A 24682-nucleotide genomic window follows, 5' to 3' on the forward strand; every position below is an offset into this window, starting at 1 on the left:
TTTCGGCAAATCCGCGGTAAATCCGCGGCAAAATCCGCGGTAAATCCTGTAGCGTGGGCACATAGCCTTAGAGATAATGTTGGAACTAAAGGCTGAAGACATCAATCAAAAAAGAGCCCTAGTACTTCACCTTGAGCCGGGCTACCTGGACTACTAAAAAGATGCTCTAAACTGAGAGATCTCTACAAAAACAATACTGTCTGGAAGTTGAAGAAGTGAACAGAAGACCTGCAATGCAACCAAACCAAAAGGTTATGTCAATGGGTCTGAGTCACCTGGGACGAAATCAGAGACCTGTTGTTCACTCAAAATACATCTTTCTGAGAGGTCTGAATTAGCTGGACAGACTAAACTAGAATGAGGCCAAAGCACCCCCTGGTTCCTGTGTGCAAATGACTTACCAAGCAGTCTTTACTAGACAGCAGCTCATCCCGAATAGTGCTCCGAGTGCCAACAGAATTGCCTACATGACCAGCCATACAAATAGCTCAGCTTGAGATGATAGACAACAGTTGTAGTGACAATGCGCCCATTAAGGTGCAATATATGGCAATTAGTTTTTACCATTATTAGATTCCACAAAGTAACTAACAAAACAGTCCGATGGCCTGATTCATCAGGGAAGGAGATCAGAGAACTGACTGGTTTACTATTGCAATACAGCCTGCGATGGTTCTTGCTTAGTTGAACTGGCTAAGGAAGTGGAAGGAGCAACGCCTGGTCTGTTTCCATGCTGTGTAAATCGCCTGTGTAATTTGACCTAAAAATGAGAGAAGACCGGTTAAAAGATCAGACTCACTCTGAGTACAGTCGCGTTTGCTTGCTTTGTGACGTCCTGCTGAGGTAGTTTTGGCTGGCAAGTCGACCTCTCTGGATGAGAGCAGATAGAGAACAATGAGCAATCAGATAGGGTCAATAGAGAACTAATGATCGAAACCTAAAGGGTGCTTTACACACTGCGACATCGCTAGCGATCTCATTAGCGATGTAACACGCCAGATCGCACATAAGATTTTGCCGAGATCGTACATGTGACCGGCGCTACAAAACTGACCGATGTGCGATCTCGGCAAATCTTATCTGCGATCTGGCGTGTCACATCGCTAATGAGATCGCTATCGATGTCGCAGTGTGTAAAGCACCCTTTAGTGAAGTCCTCCAACAATCATCTGGCATGGTACCCAAAACTACCAAGTGAAAGCACAGCTGTTACGCTCTAAGGGCGATCAGGAGATTTAGTGGACCCACTGGGTCACTGCACACAGAAAACCCAGAGAGGCTTGACTGCAGAACCACATCTGGTTTTCACCAGAGCCTCTAATGGTGAGGATGCAGGTGTATGGGAGTGGTATGGGAGTGGCAGTCTCTGGTGATGGGTAACAGCAGCAGCAGGTGTCGAGGTTTCAGCCAGGATGGATGGATGGATGGATGCACCAGCAGCTGATAAGGATACTTTGTAGCAGTTGGTATCATGATTGGCAGCCGGCGTGGCAGCTTGCAGCTGCAGCAGCAGACATGGGATAACAGCAGCAGTGTATCAGAAGAACACTAAAACACAAACATAAATCAGCAGCAGCATATAGCATAGTAAAGAAGCAGCAGAGACAGCAGCAGCAGTGCTAAGAACCTGAGAACTAGCAATGTATCTAACTCGTTGACCAGGCACCTCCATTAAGGGAGAGGTGCCTTAAGTACCTGCAACCTCTTAGCTGACCTGAGAGGCACTTCTGGGTCACTGTACACTAGTCCTTTAAGAAAAGGGGCATGGCTGCACGCGCACCCTTCGGGCAGAATCAGGAGACCTGTGAGGTGTAGTCTGGCAAACCCAATCCAAGGCTCTTTGGACAGACTATGCCATCTGCTGTGCAGATGCAATCCAGCCGCTGTGTATGACACTTGGCAGATGTAATAGTACTAAAGGGTGATAGAAGCCTTAGACAATAATTTGACAACTGCAACTAGGGTGTAGGGTACATAATAAATAACCCCAGCAGGGGAGGGCACTTTCTCATACCTAGACCGCAAGAAACCAGCAGCGCAATATGCAAAGGCTTGGTTTGAGGGAAACATGTCCTTGCAAGACATGAAAGCATACTAGGTAACCAAGGCAGGCTGGATAGTTGAGAGTATGTCATCTCCTCTGAACTCTGACCTTAAGAGAGACAGAGAAGGTACAGGGACTGCTAGAAAAGCTAAATGAAGAATGGAAGGAGGAGCAGTTGGGACACTATAAGTGTCAAGTCCCGCAACAACAAACAACCTACCTGGTCTAGGGGTCACTAAGGTCTGAGAACATGGTGAGACTCCGAAAGAATTATGACCAAGGGTCCAGAAGACTGCCAGTGCAGAAATGTGAAGATTTGAGATTTGAAGAAAAAATTAGAAGAAGAATCCAGAAAAAATACCCAGGCAAAATGCCACTACCCATACCACAAAAAGATACCGCAGTAATGGGCGGGATCGCAGCAGGAAGGGACAGGACCCAACAGGAACTGGAGAGGCCTAAGAGGAAGGGGCAGGGCCTGCGTGGGCCTCATGGCATATGGCACGATTGCACGCTCTGATTGTTGATCATTGGGGACAACCATATTTAAGCGGGGAGGTGTGGAGAAGGGGACTGTGCCCCACCGTGTATGTGTACCATGCTTTATAGATTGCAATGTAGCAAAAAAGTGAGAAAAGACAAACCTAATCTCTTAGGCCCAGCTCACTCTCAATGAACCCAGGGAAAAGCATAAGCCTGAGCCTAGTAATAAAACTTAACCTTAAATGTTAAGATTAAAAGACTATAAAAGGCACACTACAAAAGAAATGAAGAACATATACAAAAAATCTCAAGCCTGTTAAAACTGAGATCAAAAACAGGATGGACAGTGGTCCAAACCCTTTATATATACATATGACACCAACCTCACTGGTGAAAATTGGTGTTCATTATAATGAGGCATATGGAGACACTTTGGACACTGTCTGTTATGGTGATATCCATCTTTTTAGGTGTGCACACATCTCTGGTCATCCACACTTGTGCACTGAAAAGAAGCTTAAAATGATGGAATACCCTCAGAACAGAGACCAGATGGAGTCTAAAGTTACTGCATCTGCCTCATTAGGCCGGTTTCAGATGTCCGCGTTTAATCACATACGCATGGTTATGGTCCTACGTGTGTCATATGTGTCACATGTGTGTCACGCGTGTTTGCATACGTGTGACAGGTACCGGAGAAAACACAGGTCTGAGAAATAAAAAGATTGTCCATATTTACTTGTTTTCTTCGGCTCCTCACCACCGCTCATTATATTCATTGATTATTCACCGCTCTCAGGACCTCGAAGCCAGAGCAGCGCGGGGACAGCGCTGGGTACTGCACCGCCGCGGACAGCACCGTGGGAACAGGTGAGTATTCTGCAAGCACACTGACATCAAGGAGGTCATTGGAGTTCCCAATAAACTCTGATGACATCCTGATGACCCCCGCTACACCCGCGCTACAGCTTCACGGGTTCATCAGAGTTCATTGGGAACTTTAATGAGTCCCCGATGCTGTCCCCGCGATGCTCCGGCTTCTAGGTTCTCACTACATACAAACACACACACACACACAGAGCTCATATACGCACATATGAATACACACATAGCAGACACAAATGGATACACCGAGCACATACACACACATAGCGCACATGCATGTGTACACTGAATACACACACACACACACACACTCTGCTGTATACTCACCTGTCCCCAGCGATGCGCTTCCCGGCACTGAAGTCCCCAGCGCTGCTCCTGCTTCCTGCTCCACAGGGCACTGAATATTCAGTGAGTATAATGAGCGGGGGTCAGGAGCAAGAGGCAGCAGAGCCGGAGACATCATCGCTGGAAAGAGGTAAATATAGAAAATCTTTTTATTAAAAAAAACCCGTTTTCTCCGGTATGTGTCACACTGATGTCACATGGATCACATCAGTGTGCGGTCCGTGTGACACCCGTGCTGCCGGAGAAAAAACAGACATTTCTGCGTGAGTGCTTGAGGGGCAATGAGAGGTCACACGGTTCATGTGAAAACACGGACTTGTGAGTAACAGCAAATAACATGGGTACGTGTGGCATCCGTGTAAAAAACGGATGTCACACGTACCTGAAACCAGCCTAAGGCCTCTTTCACACGTCCGTATCTCCGGTATGTGTTTGACAGTTTTCTCACGTACCGGAGACACGTACACACGTGGACCTATGTATTCCTAATGGTTTAGACACACGTATTTTGGAACGGAACGTGTGTCCATTCCGTACTTACGTGTGTCCGTTTTTCTCCGGCATCACGGGTGTCACACGGCCCGCACCCGTACCACACGGATGTAGTGTGGATGCAGTCCCATGTGACACGCGCCGGAGAAACACGTGTCATTATTTTAAAATAAAAAAAAATATACTCACCTCCATAAGCCCAGCAGAACCTTCCGCTGCAAACAGATGCTGTCGTCCGCTGCTCATTATGAGCGTGTTAAGGAGGTGGGCGTGATGTCACGGGCGCTAATCTCCGCTCCTCCGCTCGGCCGGAACCAGCATCAGAGGGGAGTGGGCGGGGCTGGAGCCGAAGATCAGTACCCTGGACAGCAGCAAGGACCATGTGAGTATGCAAATTACCGGTTCTCCGTGTGTTATCGTGGATCGCACACGTAGAACACACGTGGGCCGCATGTACCGGAGACAAGTACTTACCAAACGCAACATGCAGGGAAAATACGTGTCTCGCGACACGTGCGTGATTTTCACGTACATGTGACAGAGGCCTTATAGTGAGTGGTTCTGTTGTGGTTTTGTCTGAAGCGCGGTTTTGGGGATTTTCACTGACACCCAGTATTTGGTGGAAGGCACAGGATACATGTGAACTATCATTCTAAGCCTCATTCTGAGATATTATAAGTAGAATGAACAAATAGACAGCAGTACAAGAATATTTTTTATTTTTGCATGCTTCACTGTGCAGTATAAATGATAAGATGGCTGTATTCTTTGTGTTAGTGCAGTTACAGTTATATCAGATTTATATTGTGTTTTTTTATGTATTGGTTCTATCACATATTAAAAATGCTTTTTTTTTATGAAAAAAAGTTTTTTCCATTGCCATATTCAGGGAGCTATAATTTGTTTATTTTCTAGTGAACAGGGTTAGGGTTAGGTTTGAATTATTTTTTTTCAATATGATGAAAAAGCTAAATTTTTAGTGTGTGTGTGTGTGTGTGTGTGTGTGTGTGTGTTTTAATGGTGTTCTCCGTATGAAATAAATAATATGAAAATTTTAAAGTTAAGGTAGTTCTGGACATGGTGATACCAACTATCTGTATGGTTTTTTGCTTATTTTTCTTTTAACACACCGGCTGTGTTTTAGTGGCAAAACCAGTTTTTGTGATTTTATTTTTTTTTTTGTGCAATTGTGTGTTTGTTTTGTTTTTTCATCTTTTTTCTACTTTTTCAGTTAGTTCTATTTTGGGATACTCTAATCGTTGATGTGTGTCCACCCATATCCTTTCCACCGCCATTAACTTGAGAACGGCGGCAGCTATAGGCATAGAAGTGGTGTCTAGGTATAGTAAAGTAGCCATGCGCTACGCAATGAAACCACCTAAAGCGCCACCTGGTGGAAAACAATGGAGTTAGCATTTTTATCTCACACAGAACGAGAGAGAAAAAAAAGTGAATTACAAAGTTGTAGGGCATCATCAATTCAATACGAATCGACACCTTGCATACACCTTGCATAGCGCATGGCTACTTTACTATACTTAGACACCACTTCTATGCCTATAGCTGCCGCCATTCTCAAGTTAATGGCGGTGGACAGGATATGGGTGGACACACTATATACTTAATCCTCGTTGCCGTGTTATGACAGCCCCTCAACCAATCAGCGCCGGCTTCCTTCTCTCCGCCTTTATCATGGTTGATTAATAGGAATTGAGCGCTGTGGCTGCTAGTCCCTTCCTGTTAATTGCTTAACCATACAAAGGCGGAGAGATGGAAGCCAGTGCTGATTGGTCGTGGGGCTTGTGTGTTATGACAAAGTCACACGAGCGCCGGAGAAGCGAATTTCCCCGTTTGTTCATATCTGTGACTATACCACTCCTGTTCCGGCCCTCCCTTGGGGTGGGGGAGAGGGGGTATTAGATCAGGCCTGGCCAAGAGCAGGACTAGAAAGGCGACCCAGACATCATCATCATTAGACATATCTCTGGGAGTAGGGATAGCTAGGGCCTCACTAGCCTGAGCTCCAGTCCCCTGTTATCCCCTCATTCATTTTAGTTTGAGACCCTTGCTTTAATCCATACAGATTACAAGCAGCATAAACTATAATCTAAGTAACCAGCCACTCTGAAATTGCAAGGTGGTTAGTGATCTAAGCAAGAACTGTACATTAAAAAATTAAACATCCCTTCATTTTTGAGAATAGGGAGTATTTTTAATAGAAGTAAATTACAAAGTTGCTTGTTTTTAATTGAGACAGCCCCTTTAAGACATTTCTAAATATCCTATCATTAATTACATCACAACAGCTTTATCTATCAATTCATGTTAAAATATGTTTACTTAGTAAGTAAATAAATCATATCATTTCATATCTATAGAAATAAATGGTTTTCAGGTACAATGTAACGCACCTTGAAATGATAAGGACCATAACTGTAATCACTTAACACAATAAGGGAAATTGCGGTTCATTGCATTAACATCTGATTTTTGTTAGATATCACACTTTTTGTTAAAAATTAGAAATCTAGCAATGTCCACACTGGCAAGGAGGACATTTTCTCGGAATAGTGTGACAACCTGTCACTGTAATCCAGACTCTGCTGATAAGGAATCGGCTGTAAACTCTTGCTGAAAGAACAAAAAATCATAGTCCTAAAAAGACTCAGTGGCATTTGTCTTTTTATAATACATGTTATGATATGAAAATAACCATTGCCAAAAATTGAAAAACAAAAATATATGTAACACAAAAACCTAATTTAAACAAAAGGTCATTTTCTGATGACACATTACCTTCAAGGTCCCATAAACATTAGACAGCTGTTAGCCAACAGTTATCTCTCACAACTACATTATATACAAAGCCGTACACTTTGGCCAAACCCACCTCTGTTCTCTATGAGAGAGCCACTGTCAGACTCCTCCTACGACAGATTATCTTGGGGGGGGAATTAAAGATTCATCCACTGGGATTTATCAGGCCAGATACTTCTCTCCCACCAATCATCATCTGTCGGAGAGAGGTGGGAAGGCCCACACATTAGACTGTCAGATGATCCCACCGATATCAGCCAATTCGCCTGACTCTAGTCTAATGTCTATGGGGGCCTTTAGAAATTTAACTATACTCTAAAAAAAGTTAAGCTTTATAACTAGGGATCCAGACAAGCAATGTCCAAATGCGTAAAATATGATTTATCCCTAACGATACTCATTTTTTTGTATTGGAGAGGACATTCAAAGTAGGTCCATTATCTATTACTCATCAATATTCATTACATGTTCATTGGTAAACAGTTCCTTTGTGTATATGAAAGAAATGTGTTTCTCTAGAAATATTCTAAAAGAATAATCCACAATCAGAAAAAGCTAATGGCTGGTGTTGAGTGTAGTCTCTGATGGACCACCAGATTATGGTGAGTACTAAAACAAGCTCCACATTCAGGACATGGAAATGGTTTTTCTCCAGTGTGAACTCTCTGGTGAGCCACATAATGCCCATGATGGATAAAACACTTGCCACAATAAGAACATGTAAACCTCTTCTCTTCTGTGTGGATTCTTTGGTGGGCAACAAAGTGCCCATGATGAATAAAGGCCTTTCCACAGTAAGCACAAGAGAATCTCTTCTCCTCCATGTGAATCCTCTGATGTGCCACAAGATGTCCTTTATGGATAAACGTTTTCTTACATAGAGGGCAAGTGTATGGGTTGTCAAGTTTGTGAGTCCTCAAATGCTTGTTTAGGGTACTCTGTACCCGAAAACTTTTACTGCACTTAAAGCAACAGAAGGGTCGCTCCCCTGTGTGAGTTTTCTGATGTGACACAAAATAGGACTTTTGGGAAAAGCTTTTTCCACACTCTGAGCAAGAGAATGGCTTTTCTCCCGTGTGAATTCTCTGATGAGTGATATAGTGGGTTCTATGTGTGAAACCCTTCCCACTCTCGCAGCATAAAAATGACTTCTGATGGGTGTCAAAGTTTATCTCACGTTCAAAATGTACTTTGTTCTTAAGATGAGTAGATGGGTACTGATTTGTCAATGTATAAATGTAGTGATCTGTGAGGCTCTCACCATCACTTAAGACAGGTTCTTCTTTAATATGCCAAAATGGATATCGTCTATCGTCTGCGGGAATAGACATGCTTGGGCTTATGGACTGTCCTTCATTACATGACATCAGCTCTTTCTTAATATTAGTAGTGGGAAGCTGTAAATGATCAGTAGGCTTTGCAGTATTTCTTTCGTTACAGGAGACTGGTTCCTCTTTAATACGAACATATGTGTGAGGTACATGATCTGTGAATAAGCTAGCTTCCAGGTTTGAGAGATTTGTTCCATCATATAAGCCTGATTCTGCATTATTACGAATTGATCTAGGTAGTGATTCTGTAGTATTGGATGTGTCCATCAGATGATTGCCATCTCGAAATCGAATCTTCCCAGTCATGACATCCATGGCATTGGCCATCATGTTTTGTATCTAGTTTAGACTTTTGCTCTCCCACTATGGTTCGCTTGTTGTTAGTTTTCAGCTTTATGGACAAAGATGGGGGCTATGGAACGTTTCAAGAATCCAATAACTGCTGAAGGAAACACAATGATAACTTTTTATTATTTCAGATAAAAAAAAATAGATAATTAAAATGTTTGAGATTTTAACAACAAAATTGAGTTGTAATAATCACATTCAGAAGTATATTCTTAGTTTGTCCCTAGAATTAGTTGTCAAATTACATAGTCATCCTAGATGAATGCATCATTGACTATTGGTAATGGCTGGCCTCTTTATCATGACACAGTCTAAACTGTCACAGCCTTAGGGCAGCTTTACACGGGGTCACGGAATTTGTGACGCACATCCGGCCGCATTTTCGATGTCGTTGCGTGTAACACCTATGAGCGATTTTGAATCGTTGCAAAAACATTCAAAATCGCTAATTGGTGACATGGGGGTCCATTCCCAATTATTGTTGCGACAGGTACAATGTTGTTCGTCATTTCTGCGGCAGCACACATCGCTATGTGTGACACCGCAGGAACAAGGAACCTCACCTTGCCTGCGTCCGCCGGCAATGAGTAAGGAAGTAGGTGGGCAGGATGTTACGTCCCGCTCATCTCCGCCCCTTCGCTTCTATTGGCCGGCCGCTTAGTGACGTGGCGGTGACGTCGCGGTGACGCCAAACGCACCTCCCCCTTGAGGGAGGGATTGTTCGGCAGTCACAGCGACGTCGCAGGGCAGGTATGGGCGTGTGACACTGCCGTAGCGATAATGTTTGCTACGGCAGCGATCACCACATATCGGCCATACGACGGGGGCGGGTGCTATCGCGCTCGACATCGCCAGCAAATGCTAGCGATGTTGCAGCGTGTAAAGTGGCCCTTAGACATTTTTAATAGTTTAGCCAGCCGCTTCTATGGGATGAAGAGAAAGGAGCTGGCTTAGCTCTTGATATGAACCTTCCTTGATATGAACCTACCTTGATATGAACCTGCCTGCCAGCCCTTTTCGCACATAGCATTGGCCACATGCCTTCATGTGAGGCTCCTAATACAAGTATATTAAGTTGTGTATAATTATATTTTGAACACACCAAAACCATATTTTATTTTAAGGTGATGAACTAGCTATATGATTTCTGCCAGGCATTTTTCACTCTGATACACTGTGGCATTTCAGAGAAAAGCATACATTATTAGCCACCAGTGACTGCGCCACACAGGAGACTATTCAGACAGACTGGTACCCGTTGGCTTCTCCCACGCCGCTGACAGTGACTCACAGATCTGTCCCTATACACACACGCAGGAGAGAACTGTGTCTCTGGCAGTGTGAGGGGGAAAGGAAAATGTCTGTTGGTGCCTTCAGTAAAACATGGTGGTGGCATTTTCCTTATGTGGGACTATATGAGTGCTGCTGGTGTATGGAAAATACATTTCATTGATGATATCACTATTTCACACATGTACTGCTCTATATTAAAAAGAAGATAATACTATCACTCTGTACTTTTGGTAGACTTGCACTTTTCCAACATGACAATGTTCCAAAACACACATCTAAATTCACAACTAAGCTACAATGGAATGGTTTAGATCAAAGCATATTCATGTGTGAATGGCTCACACCTAAATCCCATTGAAAATCTGGGGTAAGACTTGAAAATTGCTGATTACAGACGCTCTCCATCCAATCTCACTGAGCTAGAGCTAGTTTACAAAGAAAAATTGGAAAAAAGATCAGTTTCTAGATGTTTAAAGTGAACCTGTAAGGTGTAATATGCACCCGGAGCCACGAGCAGTTCTGGGTGCATATTGCTAATCCCTGCCTAACTGTTTCTGTATCTAGTAGCATAGATAACGAGATCCTTAGAAAAGTATTTCTAAAGATCTTTTACCGTATGCTAATGAGCGAGAGGACTCATCCCCTGGGCGTTAGATCCCCCGGCTAGTCGCCCCCATTAGCATGTTAGTACGCCCCTATGGGTGTGCTAACATGCTAATGAATGTGTAGCGTCAGAGGATGATCTCACTCACCTCTCCACCGCGTCCAACGGGGGATTTCAGCTCAGTGTGTATCACCCCGGAGTTTGGGTCATGCGCACTATGAAGGCGGGTGTACGCGTCCTGGCTTCAAACTGAAGTAGTGCGCATGACCCAAACTCCAGGGTCATACGCACTGAGTCGAAATCCCCCATCGGATACGACGACAGCGGAGAGGTGAGTGAGATCATCCTGTGACGCTGCGCATTTATTAGCATGTTAGCACACCCACAGGGGCATACTAACATGCTAATGGGGACGACTGCCCAGGGAATTAACGCACAGGGGACTAGTCCCCTCGCTCATTAGTATACGGTAAAAGATCTTTAGAAATCTTTTTTCTAAAGCTCTCTTTATCTATGCTAGTGTATACAGGGACAGATAGGCAGGGATTAGCAATATGCACCCAGAACTGCTCTTGGTTCTGGGTGCATATTGGACCTGACAGGTTCCCTTTCTGGAATAGATATACCCAAATAGACTTGCAGTAGTAATTGCAGCTAACAGTGGTCCTACAAAGTATGTACACAGGAGGGCTGAATACAAATGCATGTTTTAATTTTCATATCTAATATTTTTGTATTGTTTAGAAGGCCATGTATTATTTCCTTTACACTTCACAAATACTTGCTACTTACAGTTGGTATATCAATTAAAATCACAATAAAATACCTTTGTTTGTGGCTGTATCTAAAGAAAAAATGTGGAAGCGTTCATAAAGTATGAATACTTTTTCAAGATACTGTATGCTCTTCTGTGACCCTTGCCGAAAAGTTTTTATTCTTTAACACTAGAACTACTGAGGTAGTCATTTTGACTACTTTGCACTATGTATTTCTATATAGGTGTCACAAGTCCAGTAGTTCTAGTGTTAAGGGGAAGGCATTTAGGACTTCTGCTTTGGGGCCACATGATTTCTTGGTATGCCACAGCCCCAAAAATGTACTTCCTACATAATAATGCTCCAGAATGCACTCCCATCCAGTATGATCTCTTCAACGTACATTGACCAGACAGTATGATACCACACAATGTCTCAAGATGCCATAACCCAAGCAGAATAGTGCACTGGCTAAAAAAACAAGTACCAAGACCTGTTCCCACAATGAGCGTAATGGATCCATTGGTTTACTTTTGTCATTGGCTTGGAAAAGCTGGAAGGATCTAGCGCTTATTGCTTACAAGACCTGGGCACAGGTTAGATGGTGGATAAAGTGGCGACATTCTCTAAAGATCTATTTACCAGTGATTGAGCTGCGATTGAGCTGCCAACTTTCTAGGACAGCTTCCGAAATGCAGTAACGTCCCGTTGGATAATGCTTATCTGTCATAGTTGTACCCACAAAATCTATATCCATCATCACTGTACTGCAATGACTGCCCCATATCTACCATGCCCTTGCGATTCTGCCTGTAAATGTTATATCTGTATACAGTATATGAAAACATCATTGTATGCCTGTATATATTATGTCTGGACCCACCATGCCTGTTCCAACAATGTCTAAATGCATATCCTTACCTGCTATTAAATCTCTTCACAGAGTATACAGTAACAGGGGTTGCTACACATCTTAGCACTCACCTCCCAGCGAGGCCATTTCTTGTAAATGCAGCCCCCTCCAGCAACAACTTCCAGTCTGACTGCCGTCACTTCCATGTTTGCGTTTCAGCAGTCAGACAATGCATTTCAATTGACTTTCCAGTTCATTTGAATGGTAAAGGCTGCCCTCTAGTGTGCAGATCTTGGAAAGACGGCTTGTCAAGAAAATACATTTGCCACCACTATGGTGTCAGTTTCCATTTTAGCTGAATGCATCTAGCTCTGCAGTCTGGAAGCAATAGTGCAGGTGGCTCTGAATTCTATTCCTTGGTTTTAGATGCTATAACTCTCTAAAGCCCTCTGCGCCATTTCCTATCGAATATGATGTGGATTTACTGTATGTACTTAGACAATTGGTACACTGAGATATGCAGGTAGAGATGATGAAGTTTAGTCAGCCAGATTCATGTAGAACTCAGATCTTCTGCAATATATGAAGTGTCGACTACTACCCGGAAGAAAAATAACACTGGTCAACACAAAAAAAATCATCAGCAAAGGTAATGTGTCTGTTTAATGGAGGTTGATGTGCTGATTCCAAAAATATGCTTATGCCGGTACGATATATCGGGCGATATGTCGTCAGGGTCACGTCGTTAGTGACGCACATCCGGCATCGTGAGAGATGTCGTACCGTGTGATACCTCGGAACGACTGTGAACGAGCAAAACTACTCACCTTATCGTTGCTCGTTGACACGTCGTTCATTTTCAAAAAGTCGGTCCTCCTTCTGTGCTCCGGTTGTTCATTGTTCCCGGGGCAGCACACATCGCTCCGTGTGACACCCCGGGAACGACAAACACAGCTTACCTGTGTCCCGCCGGCAATGTGGAAAGGAGGTGGGCGGGATGTTTACATCCTGCTAATCTCCGCCCCTCCACTTCTATTGGCCGGCCACAGTGTGACGTCGCTGTGACGCTGAACGTTCCTCCCCCTTCAGGAAGAGGATGTTCGCCGCCCACAGCGAGGTCGTCCGGGAGGTAAGTGCATGTGATGGGGGACTAATTGCCCGTGACGCACAAACGACGGGGGCGGGTGCGATCGCTCATGCGATCGCACGATAGATCGTCCCGTGTGACGCCGGCATTAGTTTTGCTCTATCAAATAAAGTTTTTGAGATAGAAGTATTTTTGTTATTCCGTTATTTCTGAATTTTCAATGTATGCTGGGCCCCTCATGTGATATGCTCAAGTTGTTAAAATGGTCTTTGTGACTGGTTGAATATGAGGAAAGTGGCTATGCCATTTGCTGCTCCCATGATTTGGAGAGAACCCAAAAATCATAGTGATGACTCCTACTTCTGTTTTGTCAAACTGAAGGGCTTTTCTACAAAGAAAAAACATAAGATTAATTACCCTGAACTTGAATCTGCGATTAGGCCAGATCAACATGATGGTACCTTGCCAGTTCCTGTAGCACCATTGTCTGGATTGGATGAAAATTAGGTAGACTATGAAGACTATGGAGCTGAAGCTACTGGCGAAGACATGGAGACTTCAAGTCAAGATGAGTATGTACCTGATGGAGCAGCGAGAACGCTTTACTCAACATGAATTAAATGATCTCGTCAGAGACCTTTCATTGTCAAAAGATAAAGCTGAACTTCTTGCATCTAGGTTGAAACAGAAGAATATTCTTCATGATGATGTCAAAGTGTGTTATTACCGAAACAGAAGTAACACTATAACAAAATTTTTCACAGTTGATGGACCAATGGTGTACTGTAACAATGTAAATGGCCTCTTTGAAGAACTGAATCAAGAGTATTTTGTTGAAGATTGGCCATTGTTTATTGACTTATCCCAGAGAAGTTTGAAAGCAGTGTTTCTTTACAATGGTAATATGAAACCATCAATGCCTATTGTTCATTCATGCCATCTAAAGGAAAGTTATGAAAATCTGCCAGGTGACATTAGGAGAGAGGTGCACACGTCAATCAAAAAGTGCTTGATTTTTCAAACTTTATAAAGTTGGATTTCACTGCCTAAACACCCGAGCTGCCCCCTGATGGTATGTACACACTGTGCCTCATAGTGCCAGTACTGCACTGGCTGCACCTTATACATGAAAATCCTGATGTTTGGTTCCCTTTAAGCGATGAACAAGGCGAGTGGTTTCAGAAGGACCTTAAAGTAATGGAACAATGACTCAATGATGGCAGATTACTCTTGGATGTTATATAGAGACAACCTTGAAAAATCGTATCAACGACAGTCTAATGTCAAGCACTTTTAATTTCTGCTCATATTTTGGTTTCTATTTTGCATGTGAAATTATTTTGGTTCAATGAAACTGTTTTGTAAGGTGAAGCATTTTTTTCTAATATGTAGATTACTGTTTTCTAAATGTCACCAGTATATTTCTTATATCTTATAATAATGATGCTGCTCCATGGAAACTATACGTGCTACAGAAAAACTATATACATTTTTGATATCAGGACAAAAAGATTCGGAAAAGTACAAAGTCAGCTACGATGATTACAAAAATATTTAAAAATATTTAAGTAAAGTTTGTGAAATCTACTGTTACTTGATTGATAGGTGCAACAGGATATCTAATATATTGGTCAGGTTTTGCTAGTTATTCCTGCCCCTGTCCACCTGCCTGTCCATTCTCCCCGTCTGTGTTATTACAGGGGGAGGAAGGAAGGAGGAAGGAGAGGGAGGAGGAAGGACAGGCAGGCAATCAGGGGCGGGATCATGTCCCCACACAGCCACATCACAGTACTGCCTTTTAAGTGTCAAATTCTATTTGGGGAAGTGGCACTTAAAAAGCAGTCCACATAAAAAAAGCAATCCATCTTCACCCCATCAAAGGCCAGAGTCACACTTGCGAGTGCCTCGCGTGTAACTCGCGCGAGTCTCTCATTAAATCACCCGGCATGGACTCACACTCTCAGGACAGGAGCATCTCAGCTGCATAGACATACATGCAACCGACCCGCTCCTGTAAGAAGAGTGCGAGTCCGTGCCGGATGATTCAATGAGAGACTCACGCGAGTTACACGCGAGGCACTCGCAAGTGTGACTCTGGCCAAAATCAGTGGCTCCTGTTTTCTGGCCTGGTTTATTCCCATTGAATAGCACAGAAATAGCAGCAGTGTCAGTGTACGTGCTGTGGTCTGATAACACATTACATGCCACATGTAAAGTCTGTCACAGGTCATTAGCTCAAAAGGCTTTCTCAGTCAGACTTGGTACTAGCCACTCCATCTGGCAAATCCCAGAGGAACCCTTCCTTCACTCTTTAAATCCCTGTACAGAGATCTGGGATTACAACAGGATCCCCTGGGTTGCTTCTACAGAGGGGATGCTGGCCACAGAACTGTTCTGGAGATGAGAGAAATCCAACAAAGTTGGGTCAGTATGAGAAGGGACAATACTAGGACAGAATCATTAAACTAAATCATAGTCAGTAGAATAGCTGAGGTCAGTTACCAAAAGGAAAGACAAAAAACAGGGTCAAATAGGCCATGATCAAAGTCAGGAGGGATCACAAATAAGGCAAGGTCAGGATGAAGCCAAGTCATTAACATGATATCAAATAAGCAAAAACACCAAAGTTCACAAAGCTACCAAGCATCATATCTGGCAAATACTAGCAGAATGGTGGGAGCCTAAGGGGTTGTCCAGGTTGAGGCTCAGATCTGCAAACACTCTATGTGACTGCAACTTGTGAATCCTCACATCACTCACAGTGTGCACTGTCAGAATTCTCCAGTGTCAGGTGACCGCAATTATGCGATCTGTATACTTCCAGCGACATTTTGGCTAGACGTGTCTGGCCTTGCTCAATTTGCTTGTATTGAGCGAGGCCAGTCATATCTAGTCGGCACATGACCGCATGTATGCCCACCCACTCCTGGCGCTAGCATCAGAGAATCCTGACAGTGTGCAGACTGCAGGGATTCACAAGTCTGCAGTCACATACAGTGACTGCAGACTTTAACCTCATGTCTGGATAACCTAGGCTGTTGGACAGCACACACCTATTAGTCTGGCTGGATGGAACATCGGGTCTCAGCCAGACTAATCCCTTATAGGACAGTGTCTGAAGCGAAAGTATACCTAGCTGAAGGAAATACAGGTAAAGTAGTGATACTGTGGCCAATAGCAACTGTCACATGTAAGGAATTTGACAGAGGGAGATCAGCTTTCTGTAGTGCAATTGAGGGGAGTCTATGGTTGTTCTGGCAACTGAAGGGCTAACAACGGACCATTGTCTGCCATATATCAAAGCCATTATGGATTTTGTAATGACTGGTACAAAAAAAATATGTTACTATTTATCACACATGGTAATGTAGGGGTGCCACCCCTACAAACAGTTAAGCATGCTACGACTTTAAGAGACAGTTCTCACCTGCGTGCTGTGGTTTTGTGGACTAGCCGGCAGAATTGGCGCTTCCCTCTGAACTGTGCAGTCAGACAAGCCCTGCACAAAAAGAGCGGGAGAAATGCTTAGGGCGGGAACAGGAGAAGTCAGGTCGCCAGTGCGTGTGAGAGTGGGGAGACGCTACCTTGGAGACTGTCCGAGAACGGTAGTTACTGTTCGAGAACGGTAGTTAGGAGACAGGCAGTGGGATGGGCTGCAAGAGTAACTGATAGCAGGGCCGTGACAGAGCCCCGGTATCTGCCAAGCCAGTGTAAGGGGTGGACGGACCCCTTACACGGAGGCGCAGTTCCCCCCCTGAAGATACCCCACGCTGGGGTAGTTAAAAATGTTAATTGTGTTTTACAGTGTTAACGGGTTTCCTCTGCCTAGATGTCAGGGTGGGACGGCTGTCCCCATAGGAACAGTACAGGAGAGAGGAGGAGCTGGACAGTCTAGGGGGAGGGTGAGAGGTTGCTGTAGTGAGAAGTCAGTTTCTGCTGGGACGGGGGAGAAGGAGCAACGGGGGCAGAGTGTGGGGTCGATTGTGGCAGTTAGCCAGAGAGAGAGAAAAAGGAGAGTGTCCGGATCGGGAACCAGCAGTGTACAGGTGGGACCCGAAGAGGCTTAGCCGGCGAAGCAGAAGTGTATGGGTCAATTCTGCAGTAACCGGAGTGTGAGCTTAGGCAAACGAGAGTAGCTGGGCAAGGCCCCTGAACAGAGAAAAACAGGAACAGTTTCCCCGGCAGGAATTGTGATTTGACACTGCAAGATTTGTGTACCGAGACTGTTTTGAAGATATGTGTAATAAAATGCCGTTTGGTTCAGCTGATGCCTGTCTGCGGAGTTTTCCTGAGTCTGCCAGCGTGCTCCTGCCATCCACCCTCTTCCCCACCAAACATTCCCCTGTCCCAATAGTGACGGCGGGGCCGGGGGTTAGCCTGACACATGAAGCGGCCCTCGCAGCGACTCCTGAGGCGCCCCCGGCACCCCGTTACAAGTGGCGTAGTCGGCAGGATCTATCTGCGGAGGGTCCCGATCCAAGAATGTGAAGATCAAGTGGTGCCTAAGGCGATGGATCAGTCGCAAGACGGCGCTAAGATGGCCGCCGTCTTCACGAACACAGTGAGCGCGCGGAAAATTGGCGCCAAACGGAAAACCCTGAGCTGGCCGGCGAAGAAAAAGAAGTGCAGAGTGCGCCGCCCAAAGAGGGGAGGTACTGGCCCCAAGATGCTGCAGAAGACTAGAGACGTGGGCGGCGTTGCAGAAAAGAAGAGGCGTCGCCTATGCTGGGTCGACCTGGTGAGTGAGGCCAGGGGTGGAGTGTATGCAAGAGCGGGAAAAGAAGGCCCGCCTCCACCTTCCCCGCCGCCATTACAGGAAGAGCCGCAGGAGACGCCAACTCAGCAGCTGACTCTAAGTGAGATGGAGACGCAGACAAAGCAGCGAGCTGCAGCGGGCGCGCTGGTGACAACCAGCCTGGGAAGAGGACGCCCGAGGCAGAGCTTAGTAGAGGAGGCACCCACCATAACGTTACCGGCTGTGCCAGGAGGTCCGGAGCGGCCCACAAAAGTTACGTGGGTCACTTCGTGGGATGCCGTGACCGGTGATACATCCACGGAAGTCCGGGCCACTTACAAGACTCAACTGCAGCCGGGAAGCGAGGCACTGGGAACACCCCTTCAGAGGCCGGAGGTGGTTACGCCAGCCAAGGTAGGACCTCCAACCCCCACAGAAGTTCCGGCCCCGGGAGAGCAACATGTCCCGGAGCTTGAAGAAGATGAGTGGGGATTTTTCTGGGAGCCGGTAAAGCCGGCACCCCTAACCCGACGACAGTCCCCGCCGCCTGAGATAGACCCGGTGCAAGAAAGGCTTCTGGCCGAGACCGTGGCCAGGGAGATGATGGCCGGACCCCTTAGTGAAAAATTTGACCGGCAGTGTAGCATTGGCACCGTGGTCAAGTTTAATCAGGCCGAGGGATACGGGTTTATAGAAGACGACGAGACCGGGGATCACTTCTTTTATAACCGGGTCAATCTGGACATTGAGGGGTTACCCCAACGTCTCCATACTCTGTACCCGGGGGAGAAAGTGAAGTTCCGGAGAGAAATGGGATGCCGGGGCCTATTTGCCGTAGGGGTGACCCGGATGCCCACTGCCCAGGAGGCCGCGCAGTGGCAACAGGAGATCCAGTGGGAGGAATGTCAGTACCGGAGACGTACGCAGCAGAGACCTGTGCTGGCTGAAGCTTGTCGGCCAAGAAACACTCTGGCGGTGGCGCCAGAAGTAGTTACAGGACCGGTAACCGAGCTGGAAAAGGGAACACCGGCGTTATTGGCGATTCGCCAGAGTATGGTGACGCACCCGGTGGTTGTTGTTGGTAGTCCCCAGCCGTCCCGTCCAGCTACCCCGTCACCCCCGCCGGGGGCCGAGGAGCCAAAACCGGAGACAGAGGAAGCGGAGTCACAGGCCAATTATGAACCGTTCCGAAGGCTGCGCCGCTTGCCAGGCCAATCCCTCTCCGATTATGTGAGGGCCCAGCGGGCTGAATGGCTGCACGCCTACCACCCCGCATGAACCATAGCGATCGGAGGTGATGGACATATATGTGTTGAGAACCGGTATTGTTAAAAAAAAAAAACGGTGAAGATTTATAGTTGCAGCAACGTTTAAGCTACCGAGCCCGGAAGGAGCCTGATGCCGGACTGTGCAAAGACTCCCTCCGTGACTGTTATGGAGATCTTATTGTCTGTTGCTTCCCGCCTACAAAGACCGGGAGTGCTGGGAGAGCCTCCGGGCAGAAGACCCGCTAAGACCGGGAGCGCCTGTTGAGGGCCTCCGGGCAAACATGTTACAAAGACCGGGAGCTCCCTTGGAGGGACTCCGGGCGCCGGACTTGTGTGCCCATTGGTTGTGTTTTTACGTGAAGGTTTTAAAGTTTTATAAAGAGATTGCCTTGCTGGTTAGGATTTTGTCTTACAGATGCGAGCCTTGCCGGGAGGCTAAGGCAAAAAGAGGGGAGGAATGTAAGGGGTGGACGGACCCCTTACACGGAGGCACAGTTTCCCCCCCTGAAGATACCCCACGCTGGGGTAGTTAAAAATGTTAATTGTGTTTTTCAGTGTTAACGGGTTTCCTCTCCCTAGATGTCAGGGTGGGACGGCTGTCCCCATAGGAACAGTACAGGAGAGAGGAGGAGCTGGACAGTCTAGGGGGAGGGTGAGAGGTTGCTGTAGTGAGAAGTCAGTTTCTGCTGGGACGGGGGAGAAGGAGCAACGGGGGCAGAGTGTGGGGTCGATTGTGGCAGTTAGCCAGAAAAAGGAGAGCGTCCGGATCGGGAACCAGCAGTGTACAGGTGGGACCCGAAGAGGCTTAGCCGGCGAAGCAGAAGTGTGTGGGTCAATTCTGCAGTGTGAGCTTAGGCAAACGAGAGTAGCCGGGCAAGGCCCCTGAACAGAGAAAAACAGGAACAGTTTCCCCGGCAGGAATTGTGATTTGACACTGCAAGATTTGTGTACCGAGACTGTTTTGAAGATATGTGTAATAAAATGCCATTTGGTTCAGCTGATGCCTGTCTGCGGAGTTTTCCTGAGTCTGCCAGCGTGCTCCTGCCATCCACCCTCTGCCCCACCAAACATTCCCCTGTCCCAATAGTGACGGCGGGGCCGGGGGTTAGCCTGACACATGAAGCGGCCCTCGCAGCGACTCCTGAGGCGCCCCCGGCACCCCGTTACACCAGTACCAGATTGGGAAGCTCCTAAGGCCAACGATTCCAAAAACTAGAGGCGGCACCATTCAGCGGAGTCAAACAACCCCAGGCCCGTGGAAGAGGAGATGCGTTTTGATGCCAGAAGATGCAGATTTGGCGCAGGCATTTCAGCACCAAAATTGCATCTCCTGGCAGAAAACCGTGCTAACACAGCGCCAAAACCGTTTTTGTACGTTATTTTGCCAAGAGATGTAGATTTGTTCCTGGAATTTATGCACCATATTCATGCATCTTCTGAAAAGCATTTTCATCAAAATTGCAAAACTGCATCACATTCACCTCCAGCTGTCGGCTTTATCTTGGCTGGGTATCAAAATTGGGGGGAACCGAACGCCATTTTTTATAATTATTTATTTAAATAATTAAAAAAAACAAACAAACAAAAATCCTGCATGCTGTTCCCCGTATTTTGATACACAACCAAGATAAGCACACGGCTGGGGGCTGCAGCCTGTAGCCGTATGCTTTAACTGTGTTGGGTGTCACAATATGGGGGACCCTACACCAATTTTTTTATTTATTTCTACACCACAATAGAGATGAAGACAATGTGTGTGATTCCAACCAAAGACTCTGTCGCATAGGGTGGGGGTGCAGTCTGGCTGCAACCAATCACAGATATCAGAACTGACGGTGGGCAGGGGAAGCAGTGAATATGTACGAGAGTTATTGTGCAGACCCAAAAGCAGGGTGACTGCTGCATGGGAGACTTCGTGAATAAAACTGCTCTAATCCCCTAGCCCTTTTCAGTACAATGTTCGGATCCCCATAGATTTATATAGGGTTTTTTATCATTATCCGGGTAGCTGAACCTGAACAATTAGCCAAATTTCCCTGTATATCCGGTACAAATCTCAAACTTTACAGTTAGGGTTTGCCCGTCACTACTGGTCATACTTCAGTAATAAAGCTGCAGACTGAAAATACAGAATAAAGCGGGCTTTACACACTGCGAGATCGCTACAGCGATCTCGTTGGGGTCACGGATTTTGTGACGCACATCCGGCCGCTGTAGCGATCTCGTTGTGTGTGACTCTTAGGAGTGATTTTGGATCGTTGCAAAAACGTCCATAATCGCTCCTCGTTGACATGGGGGTCCATTCTCAAATATCGTTGCTGTCGCGTGGGCGAAGTTGTTCCTCATCCCTGTGGCAGCACACATTGCTCCATGTGACGCCGCAGGAACGAGGAACCTCTCCTTACCTGCCACAAGCCAGCAATGAGGAAGGAAGGAGGTGGGCGGGGTGTTTGTCCCACTCATCTCCGCCCCTCCGCTTTGATTGGCCGGCCGCTTAGTGACGTCGCGGTGACGTCGCTGTGATGCCGAACGTCCCTCCCCCTTGAGGGAGGGGAATGTTCGGCAGTCACAGCGACGCCGCCAACCAGGTAAGTGCGTGTGACGCTGCCGTAGCAATAATGTTCGCTGCGGCAGCGATCACCAAATATCGGCATAACAATAGGGGCGGGTGCTATCACGCTCGCCATCGCTAGCATCGGCTAGCGATGTCGCAGCGTGTAAAGCCCACTTTACTCCATTGAAAATGGCTCAGATCTTCAACCTTTCTGATGTTTCTTATGTCCTTAAAGAGAGTGTCACCCCCAAAACAAATAAAATTATGTATGCATTCATTATTTAAAAAATAACAATGTTTGTAAGGTAGATTTTACTTATGATGTTTTTTAATGTAAAACTAAATATTAGAAATGTAAATGACAGGACGTCGGAGCACCCTTGGAGTGACCAAGACTCCGTGTACTATTCCACCACAATTACCTTCCTCCGCACCTCCCCTTATGGTGATTGACAACATGGAGCGATGCCTGATATAAATCCCCAGCCCTACACACACTGGCACTGTAGGACCAAGAGCACACAGCGTCAGTATTGGTGCTTTTTTATCACTTCTGTGGACCCCACTCGCGGCTTGCCGAATCGCACAAGAGACAGACCTGTCAATCACCTTTAGCAGTGCTAGGAAGAGTCGGTCTGCAGCATTGTAGGACTAATCTGGATCATGACTACAGTCCTCAAATCTTTAAAGTTTATTATGGGACTGTTTCAGAGAAAAATAAACCGGGCTGCAATGACAGGTTCCCTTAATGTTGCATGATATAGATGCTCTACTCTCCCTGATGGTGTACTGTCACCATTTCATGAGCAGGATTTCTTATCTGTAGAAAGCTACTACCTCCCAGCAGGGTTGTCACCAGGAATTTCAGGGCCCCATACTGGCAACATTTTTGGGGCCCTTTAAGAGTCAGCCCAGGCTCCACCCCAGTTCCGCCTCCATCCTTCAAACGTTCCACAGTCCCACTGCTCATGTTTGGAAAAACTCCACATCTGCACCATGACCTCTCCAATCACACATTAACAGTTCCTACCGAACACCATATCACTTTTTTATATCATCATTTTTTAAGCCACCATGACAAGCTAGACTCTTTTGATAGGGCTCTACTCTACCCTATTAAACATTTCTTAAACTATCTAATACTATTTTTAGGTATATTTTTCTTTTTCTTTAAGGGACTGTGTCACTTTGGTTTTTTTATTAAATTACAATAATACCACATACAAGAGACAAATACTGTTAGACCTTGGTTGGACCACATATTACCACTACATAGTGACCGGGAACTGCAATATTGACCATTAATAAAAAAATCAAAACAATGCATAATACTAATATTACCAAAAGTGCTGCCATTATACAAAGGAGCTTTGTACATAGTATACAGTGTATAGCATAGGTGTGCAGGTAATACATTGACTCAGTCACCAGTTAACTTATACAATGTGACACATTGTCTGCGTAAATGTTCTGCTCCACAAATTGAGACGCATCAGATCTGTACTCTGTTTCACCTTCCTGGGCTGTCTGTCTCAGTTCATAGATTGCCATAGCAGGTGAGGGCTGGTGACGAAGACATGTACCTTCATCCGGTAATCTATGACTTCATTGTGGACGTCATTGTCTTTGAGCCATAGGAACTTAAGGTTGTTTCTATTATCTTCTCTAACCATAAAACTGTGAAACATTTTCTGGATGTCAGTCAAGTTCTTGTCCGAACACTCCTATAAGGCTGTTGTTTAGGTTGGGCCCAGTTAGGAGTAAGTTGCGAGAGAGGCCTTCATACTGAGCACTGGAATCAAACACCACTCTGATCTGGTTAGGTTAGTGAGGATGATAGAAGCCAAAGATACCAGCATTCTTCTCCTTCCTTCAGTGGTGGTGCAGGTTCTGCAAAGGCGGCGTCACACGGTACGATATATCGTGCGATATGTCGTCGGGGTCACGGAATTCGTGATGCACATCCGGCATCGTTAGAGATGTCATACCGGTGACACCTCCGAACGACTGTTAACAAGCTCGTTGACACGTTGTTCATTTCCATAATGTCGTTCCTCCTTCTGCGCGCCGGTTGCTCGTCGTTCCCATGGCAGCACACATCGCTACGTGTGACACCCCGGGAACGACGAACAACAACTTACCTGCATCCCACCGGCAATGAGGAATGAAGGAGGTGGGCGGGATGTTATGTCCCGCTCATCTCCGCCCCTCCGCTTCTATTGGGCGGCCGCTGTGTGACGTTGCTGTGACGCCGAATGTCTCTCCCCCTTCAGGAAGAGGATGTTCGTTAGGGAGGTAAGTACGTGTGACGGGGGTTTAACGACTTTGTATGAATTGCCCGTGATGCACAAACGACAGGGGCGGGTGCGATCGCTCATGCGATCGCACGATAAATCGTTGCGTGAAACGCTGCCTTAACACCCCAGGGTTGAGGGGTTTTCACCCGACACATTGCCAGGCCTGGGGTGCAGATCCTCTGTATCGTCACGGGTTGGCCTGGCCTGGTTTCGTGACCCCGAGACGTACAGAAGGGAGGGAAGGCGGTGGACGGGACGAAGGATGATGGATGGGGGTAGTAGTGACAGTGAGGAAAGTCTGTTAATGATTGTGACGCCACCTGTGGTACGCGGCCAGGGATAGGCTGCCGCTGCAGGTGCTGCTCTCCGGGGCTAATGGTAAAATCGCAGCCGGGATGGTGTCGCTCCCCACAGGCGAAGCGGTGTTACCCCAGGGAGGATAATGGAGGATGGACAGGGGTGGTGGTAGTCCCCGTTGGCGCCGGCATAGG

General features: G+C 46.2%; 1 protein-coding gene across 3 annotated transcripts; it reads right to left on the bottom strand.

Moving 5' to 3' along the window:
* Window positions 1-6439: 6439 nt before the first annotated feature.
* On the bottom strand, window positions 6440-12462 carry LOC142311226 (uncharacterized). Of its 3 annotated transcripts, none has more exons than XM_075349444.1 (2): window positions 12382-12462; window positions 6440-8839 (listed from the first exon to the last, which is right to left on the bottom strand). In XM_075349444.1, exon 2 carries the CDS (start codon window positions 8725-8727, stop codon window positions 7612-7614), a length of 1116 nt encoding a protein of 371 aa, XP_075205559.1. In that variant the 5' UTR covers window positions 8728-8839; window positions 12382-12462; the 3' UTR covers window positions 6440-7611. The 3 variants fall into 3 exon arrangements, with proteins under 3 accessions (XP_075205559.1, XP_075205560.1, XP_075205558.1); XM_075349445.1 differs by having other exon boundaries at window positions 6440-8836; window positions 12382-12449; XM_075349443.1 differs by having other exon boundaries at window positions 12319-12396.
* Window positions 12463-24682: the final 12220 nt, after the last annotated feature.

The sequence above is a fragment of the Anomaloglossus baeobatrachus genome, chromosome 5 (assembly GCF_048569485.1).
Source record: "Anomaloglossus baeobatrachus isolate aAnoBae1 chromosome 5, aAnoBae1.hap1, whole genome shotgun sequence".
In the NCBI taxonomy this organism is placed as follows: domain Eukaryota; kingdom Metazoa; phylum Chordata; class Amphibia; order Anura; family Aromobatidae; genus Anomaloglossus; species Anomaloglossus baeobatrachus.